We start from the raw sequence: 7984 nt of genomic DNA on the forward strand, positions 1-7984 counted from the left end.
GTGCCTATTATACACAAATAAATAAGTCTTGTGTACATTGCTCAAACGGAAAGGGTGCAAATTGGGATTGTTCAAAAGCCAATACATTAGCAAATATCGCTGTGGGCGCTTACTAGAGCGGGGCGCCTATTACGTGGAAAACGGTATAGTTACTTGACATGCTCAACCTACCAGGAGGGATCGTGGCATGGCCCTGGGATTCCGTCACCTTCTTGGCATCATCCAGCTGGAACACACGAATCCGTTTCAGCAGTTCACAACTGAGCAGCGTCACGCTGTGTCTAGTGTTGGTATTATGGATAGTCAGTGTCACAGACTCCGACACACCCTCCATTAGCGGAATCACAAATGTCTCCCCTTCCCCCGTCACTGTCGCTGATAACTGGATTCCAAACTTGTCTTTGATGAGGTCATCTCTGAAATGAAAAAAACAAACAAAAACAGTTGAAGATTTGAAGATTGATTTGGTAAATTCTCAAACATCATGTTAGAATAAGTAAATGACTGATCTTGCTGATAACAGGTTTCTTCAGTTAAATCATTTCCAAAATATTGAAATGCCTATCTCTGCATGTTCTGCTTGGATGTACTGAAAAGATTTGGGATGCTTGTTTTGAATGTTTGTACACCATGTGTGCTGTCGGTCATGTATGGACATAGAACAACCAAGTCTAATACATTACATTGTATCTGCCGTATTTATAGTAGCCAAGTAGTGCCAAGTAGCCTGGGCACTTAGAAAATTGACATTTGGGGCACTTATCAAAATTATAAACAATTAGTTTAACTTTATTTTCAGAGATTGAGAGGTAGAAAAATAAACAGTTCAAACATTGAAGAAACTAATACATGTGCATTGTACATGTTGTATGTAAGTAAACATGGTATATATATTTAAGTGGTATTTTATTTATTTATTTTATCCAAAAGGATGATTTGAGATAAATATGACATATCATAAAAAAATATGCATCAATGATTTTATAACTAATGTTCTCTGAACAGTTTATGGTTATCATTCAGTGTTGACGTGGTCAAGTCAGGAGCATGACACATTGACAGGCAAATTTCGGAATAAATTTACTTTATGAAAACCCTTCTCCAGCTAACTATATTCCACATAATCAGCATTAGAAAGAAATCTGCATGAGAAATGAAAAATTAAAAAATTATTGGAGAGTACCTGATTGTGTAAAAACAGTTTTCATAGAATACTTGTCATTCAATCAATGTTGATATACAACCCGTGCAGCTCCGGGGTAGAATAGGTCTTCAGCAACCCATGCTTGTCGAAAAAGAGGCGAGTAATAGGATCAGACTCACTGACTTGGTTGATGCATGTCATTGTATCCCAATTGTGTGGATGGATGCTCATGAAATAATTCACTGGATTGTCTGGTCCAGACTGGATTATCTACAAGTGTGTGGCTTTAAACAACAACAAAAAAAAAAAATGACATACCTCTTTGTCCGCAAACCATTCATGAGGACTGCGACTCTATGCCTGCGACCATCTACATGCTTGGTAACTTCAGCTTCTGACGTACATGGAGCGGCACACAGTGTACACCGGAATATATGTCCGCTCTTCTGAACAAACTCGGGCAAACAATCCGCCTTGGGAACATTTTTGGACATGGTTTGTTCTGCTATTGGTGCTTTGTTGAAATGTCTGTGTTGGTCTACAGCAAACTTTCTCTGAAACCTTATGTTCCCCCGAACAGAGTTAAGATTGGCTGCGTGCATATTGTGAACAGGATTTGAAAATGCCTCTTCTCTGACATCTAGCGAAACAATGCTGTCATCACTATCACTATCAACATCATCAACACTGCGGTCTTTGCCACTGCTATGGGGGGCTGGTCCATTATAGAATTTGTCAGCTCGAACATGGAGAGTTTTTGTGATATATAATGGTTGTAAAATACTGCTGAAGCTTGGTATATGCTCTCCTGGTGTTAACTGAGAGAGGTAGTTTTTGTATCGCGTGTTGTACATGTTACGAACCTCTTTCTTGTGCATGCCATGAATGGTTATGTTTTCAGTTTTGAGAAACCGAATGAAATCTTCCCCTCTCTGTTGTCGTTCTTTGAAGGAGAATTTCCCCATATTTGAAGCTTTCTCTTCTGCTACCTAGCTTCTATATGTCTCTAGAAAAGGCCCCTGTAACAAAAACAAACTGACATGTATAGCTGATCATGTTCGTAGGACATCCGAATACTGCTTTCTGTATTTACATGTTTTTGTGTCCATAAATTCTCGTTTACTTTCTGTTGGTTAAATATTTATACAGTATATAGAAGAGCAACTACACGCCACGGGATCCGTAATGTTTTCTATCCTTATTCGTCGCTGTTTACCCTCAACACTGAATTATGGGTTCCATGTTACGAAACCATATGAATTTGAATGGATTCATAATTTTAAGTCATACGCCTGTATCTGTGAGTGGCTGTGTAAATTGATACGAAGACTGTACATTTTTAAGATAAAGTCAATGTCACGTGATTTTAGTCATACTTATTATCAATTAACTGTTGTTGGTTGTGTAACAATACACAAACGATCAAAATCGAGCATGTGGTCGTTGCCTTTCACTGGAGTCGTTTCCCTGATCGCATCAAAATTAAAGTTCGATCGGTAAGTTTATGACAAGTAAGTGTTCAATTTATGAGGTATATTTACATCTTTGAGTCAGAGAAATGTGTAGGCTCCTCTTCCTGTGCCTCAGCTGACGTACTGTTCTTTCGTTGATTGTGCAACCGAACTTGTCAAACGGGGAAATCCCGTTGATTCCACGCCACCTAGCGGTGAAAACCAGTTTCGGTTTACCAATCTGGTTTGGGTTTCATAGACTTGCTACAGTTCGCCAGAGACCATATATAATGTTCCCTGGTTTTGCGGAGAAACTGAGTTAAAAAAAAATCGTGAAATGGCGGAATATGTTGCCCATTGACTCACTGTTGTCACAATTACAGTAAAGCTATGGCAAGGAAAGAAAAACTACGACGGTGTAAGAGTATGGGAGTTACGATCCATCGTTGCGCTAAGATCGCTTTGTAGAATTGGGGCCTGTGTGAAGGGTCTACAAGAATATAAAGCAGCGATTAGCCAACAAATTGCATGGTGATCAACACTCCCTCAGACACAATCTAACCATGTCGTTTCATCAGAATATCTCAAAATTCATTCAAGAAATGTCCATGACGCTTTTGGCATGTATCACAATAGCATTTTTGCGTAACCTTACTTACTTTGGAGTTTTAACGTGCGCTTTCCGACTGATACGTATTTCGCACACGGGCCCGGCCAGGCCATTTAATGTGTTTCCGAAAGGGGCGAAAGTGGTCTGTGCAACCCAAGAGGGAGGTTTTAGGGGTTGCTTATATAGAATTTGGGAATTTTGAGATTTGGAATAGATGCCGATGGGATTGGGGAGGAGAACTAAGGGAGCTGGGTATGGTGGACGTTTGTTTGTTTATGTGATTTTGATTTGGTAGGTTATTGTGTTTTTAGATGCGTTTTATTAGTTTTCTAGTTTATTTTGTGGGTTTAGTATTGCTTCTACAGTTAGAGCCTTGTTTAGATTGAGGGTGGTTTGTAATGCAGTTCGATGTGTTAGGTAGTGTGTGCAGTGGATGAGTGCGCGTTCTGGGGTTTCTGGTTGTTTGCAGTTTGGGCAGTTACCTGTAGTGTGTTTTTTAATTTTTTTTAGGTGGTTATTTAGGTTGGTGTGTCCTGTTTGGAGTTTAGTGATTACTCTGTCGATTTTTTTGGATGGATGGAGAATTTTTGGTTTGGTTAGTGGTTTGCTGAGCACTTTTTTGATTTGGCTATTTGAGTTTAGATATAGGTTATGCCATTTTTTTGTGATTTTTTGCTTGTTTACACTTTTAATTTCTGATTTTGAGATGGGTAAGTTTAAGCTTATTTCTGGGATTTTGAGGGATAGTTTAGCTGCTTTATCGGCGTTTTCATTACCGTATATTCCTACGTGGGCGGGTATCCACAAGAAGGTTATTTGTTTGCCTGCCTTAGTTAGGTCGTTGGAGCTTTTAAGTATTTGATTTATTAATTTAGGTCGGTTTTTGGTATTATTTTTTTTGGAGGGCTTGCAGTCAACTTAGGGAGTCGGTAAGTATTAGGATTTTTTGTGTGTTTTTTTTATTCTTGATTATTGAGGGCTGAGGCCATGCCCATTAGTTCTGACGTGAATATTGATTGGTTGTTTGGGAGTCGGAAGGATTGTGTGGTTTTAGTTGGTTGTGTGGTATGGACTCCGAAACCTGTGTGTTTGGAGGTCGGATCTGAGGATCCGTCCGTGTAAATGTGACACCAATTTGGCCAATTTTCGTGTATGTATGCTAGTGTGGTAGTTTTAGCTATGTTTGGGTCGGTTTGTTTATTTATTTGGCTAGCTAGTGTTGTGTCTATTTTGGGTATTTTAAGTTTAGGGGTGAAGATATTTGATTGTTTGCAGTTTTGTTTAAGATTATTAATTTGGTGTTCATTTAGGTAGTTTGTTATTCTTTGGGATATTGGGGTAAGTAAGGGGTGTTTACGAGCTAGAGCTTGTTTTTTTGGGCTGATGTTTTGGTTTATTAAGTTTTGGATGAGAGGGTTTGATTGGGACGCGGCCCAGAAATTTAAGCTTAGCTGTTCCCTGCGTAGATTTAGTGGCATTTCTCCTGTTAAGGCCTGAAGTGAGGTGTAGGAGGTGCCATGTTGGGTGCGTGTAATTAGTTTGAGAGCCTGATATTGTATTGAGTCAAGTTTTTTAGATAGAGAGTTGTTTAGGGTGTTGTATATGGCGCAGCCGTAGTCTAGTTTTGATCTAATTAGTGATATGTAGAGAGAGAGGAGGGTATCTTTGGATGCTCCCCAGTTAGAGCCAGTTAGGCATCTTAGGGTGTTTAGGTCTTTACTGCATTTAGTTGTTAGGTTTTGGATGTGAGCATCCCAGGTGAGATGTTCATCGAAAATAAGTCCTAAGAATTTGGTTTGTTTTTGAAATTTGATTGTTTGATTGTTTAGCTGGAGGATTGGGGAGGCGGGTTTCATGTTTTTATGTTTGAATACTATTCCTGTTGTTTTTTCTGAGTTAAGGGAGAAGCCCCATTTGTCAGCCCATTGTTGTATTTTATTAAGAGATTTTTGGAGTAAATTTTGGACCATGTTCATGCTTTTAGTGCGGATCCAGATGGCTCCATCATCCGCGAATTTTGATGTGTTTACTTTAGGGGATAGGCCCTCGAATAGATCGTTTATCATTATATTGAAGAGGGTGGGGCTGAGGATACTGCCCTGTGGAGTACCATTTTCTAGGGGACATTGGTCCGATAGAGTTTGGTCTATACCCACGGTTATTTTACGATTGTTAAGGAAGTCCTGGATGTAGTTTATTATCTGACCTTTGAGTCCTAATTTTTTAAGTTTTTGTATTAGCCCATCGTGCCATACCATGTCGAAAGCTTTAGAGAAGTCTAAGAAGATGCCTGTGGTATATTGTTTATTTAGTTGTCCTGTCTTAATATCTTGTTCTAGTCGGGCGAGGTTATCTAGGGTTGAGCGGCCAGGAGTGAAACCGCTTTGATCAGGGTTTATGATGTTATTTTGGGTTAAGTAATGTTGTAATCTATTTTTAGCCATTGATTCCATTACTTTACATAAGTTTGAAGTTAGGGATATTGGTCTATATGAGTTAGCTTGATTAGCTGGTTTATTAGGTTTAGGGATTGGTATGACTAGGGCCTGTTTCCAGGGAGTAGGAACCTGTCCGTTTAGGTAGATGAGATTGTATAGTTTTAGTAGTGCCTGGAGTAGTTTTAGGGGGAGTTTTTTAATTATTTGGTAAGAAGTTAGGTCTAATCCTGGGGCTGTGCCCTTTTTCCTGTTTTGGATTACGTAGAGGAGCTCCTCCATTGTGTAGGGTTGATTTATTTCTAGATTGTTATTGTTTGGTTCTTTTGTGGGTTTGTTTTCTGTTTTAAGTTTATCTTGGATTTTTTTACTGAAGTTGGTGTTACTGCTAACGGCCGAAAAGTGGTTGGCGAGATTATTTGCTTTTTGGGCGGGGTTGGTTGAGTTGTCAATGTTAGTTTTTTTTTACGTCGTTTTAAGCCTCTGATGGCGTGGATTTTGCGCCAGACCATTCTGGCATCTGTACGGTTATTTATACCTTCGCAGAATTTTAGTGTAACCACACAATCCTCCCATTTTGAGATCATATTGAAATTCACAGAACAACAATCGACAATGTCTTTCAAGTTAAAATTCCATTAATCCCTTAGAGAACCTGGTTAGAATAGGCCTCTTGCAATTTATTGCTTGTGGCAAGAGCCGACTTAATGGCTGGGGTTCTCAGACTCGGTGATTTGGTTCATTGAAGTCATTGTGTCCGATAGCGTAGGACGTCACTTATACTACTAATCACCTTTCTCTGAGCGATAGGGTAGCACAGTGGTTAAAGCGTTTGTTCCTCACGCCGAAGACCTGTGTTCGTATTCCCCGCTATAACACTCATCATTCGATTGCATCTTTGCTGCCCAACAGATTTATGTACATGTACCATATAATGATTTTGTAGTTGTATTTTCTTCACAAAACGTCAATTTCTCATAAAACACCCACAGGTATAGCGTCATATATCACTGAAACAGAAATCATATGTGTGTAACCATACACGTAAATGCTTATTTGTTAAACCAAATTCCATTGAGGGAATGGTGTTTTAAGCCGCGCAAGAATTATCACGTCGGTCTGTTGACAATAATAAGCGGCCGATCGTAACAAAAATTTAAGATCGCGTACTTAGTGAGTTACAATCAACTTAGCCCTAAGATCGCTTTGTGGAACGGGGCCCTGGGACAGCCAGCCAGTGTTGTCATCACGAACAACGTCCAGCGACGTCATGCAGAGCGCGATGGCACTCAATGAATCAGGTCCCAAATAAATACAGTATTTCTTCTCATACCCAACATGTGACCGCCAGGATTTCTCATTCACATGCAGGGACGGTCGGGTAGCCCAGTGGTTAAAGCGTTCGCTCTCACGCCACAGTCCCGGGTCAGATTCCCGACATGGGTACAATGTGTGAAGCCCATTTCTGGTGTCCCCCGCCGTGATATTGCTGGAATATTGCTAAAAGCGGCGTAAAATCATACTCATTCACCCACTCTCATTCACATGCACGTGGACACTTGCAACAACCGTAATTTAAATTCCATTCTGATACTCACTCCGGAGAGTTGTAGGTCGGTGGTTCGTTCACGCCCGCGTTATACCCAAAGACGTTAAAATATTGTACTTGTTGTTATCCTGCCTGGCGCTCGTCACCGAAGGGATAAAACAAAATTTGGTCTGCTTGGAGGCGCCGCTAATCGCTGTGCAGTGTTGCGTCCCTTGGACACGCCAGAAACCTATGATTGTGGGTTCGAATCCCGGTTCGCCCCGATTATATTTCTATGTTTGTCAGCACCATACCCGTGCTCGTTGGTTTCAACGAAGTGGTAAACGTCTGAGACCTGCATCAATTCGGGTTTTCCTCCTACATTGAACTGACACGCTGCGACTCACTCACTATCCCAGTGGGCTTTGTCAGTGCAATAATCTTGAACGTGACCTCATGTTACACTTTCATCCCTGTTTGTTTGTTGTTTAACGCCGCAGTCAGCAATTTACCAGCTATATGACGGCGGTCAGGTAAATAAGAGAGTCTGGACCCGACAATCCAGTGATTGACATCATGAGCATCGATCTATGCAATTGAGATACGATGATATATCAGTCGCCTCTCATATGACACCTTTACGGCAAGCATGGGTTGCTGAAGACCTATCTTACCCCGGATCTTTACGGGTGACCATGTCAGTGATAGCGTTGTATGAGTGAGTGAGTGAGTGAGTGAGTGAGTGGGCTTCACATAGTGTTGTATGAGGGTGGGTTGGGGCTACACTAGTAGTGGTGTTGGTTAAGGGTGAAGATG

General features: G+C 40.6%; 1 protein-coding gene across 1 annotated transcript in view; it reads right to left on the reverse strand.

Moving 5' to 3' along the window:
* The window catches only part of LOC124125726 (putative helicase MOV-10), a 28023-nt gene extending 25224 nt beyond the window's left edge, over positions 1-2799 (reverse strand). Inside the window, exons 1-3 of the mRNA XM_048383154.1 lie at positions 2686-2799; positions 1463-2163; positions 172-416 (exon numbers count right to left, since the gene is read on the reverse strand). Of these exons, the coding sequence (XP_048239111.1) occupies positions 172-416; positions 1463-2109 (892 nt within the window). The 5' untranslated portion in view covers positions 2110-2163; positions 2686-2799. The remainder of the gene's footprint in view (positions 1-171; positions 417-1462; positions 2164-2685) is intronic.
* Positions 2800-7984: the final 5185 nt, after the last annotated feature.

Source organism: Haliotis rufescens, unplaced genomic scaffold, assembly GCF_023055435.1.
Source record: "Haliotis rufescens isolate VD_foot unplaced genomic scaffold, xgHalRufe1.0.p SCAF_45, whole genome shotgun sequence".
NCBI classification, from domain to species: domain Eukaryota; kingdom Metazoa; phylum Mollusca; class Gastropoda; order Lepetellida; family Haliotidae; genus Haliotis; species Haliotis rufescens.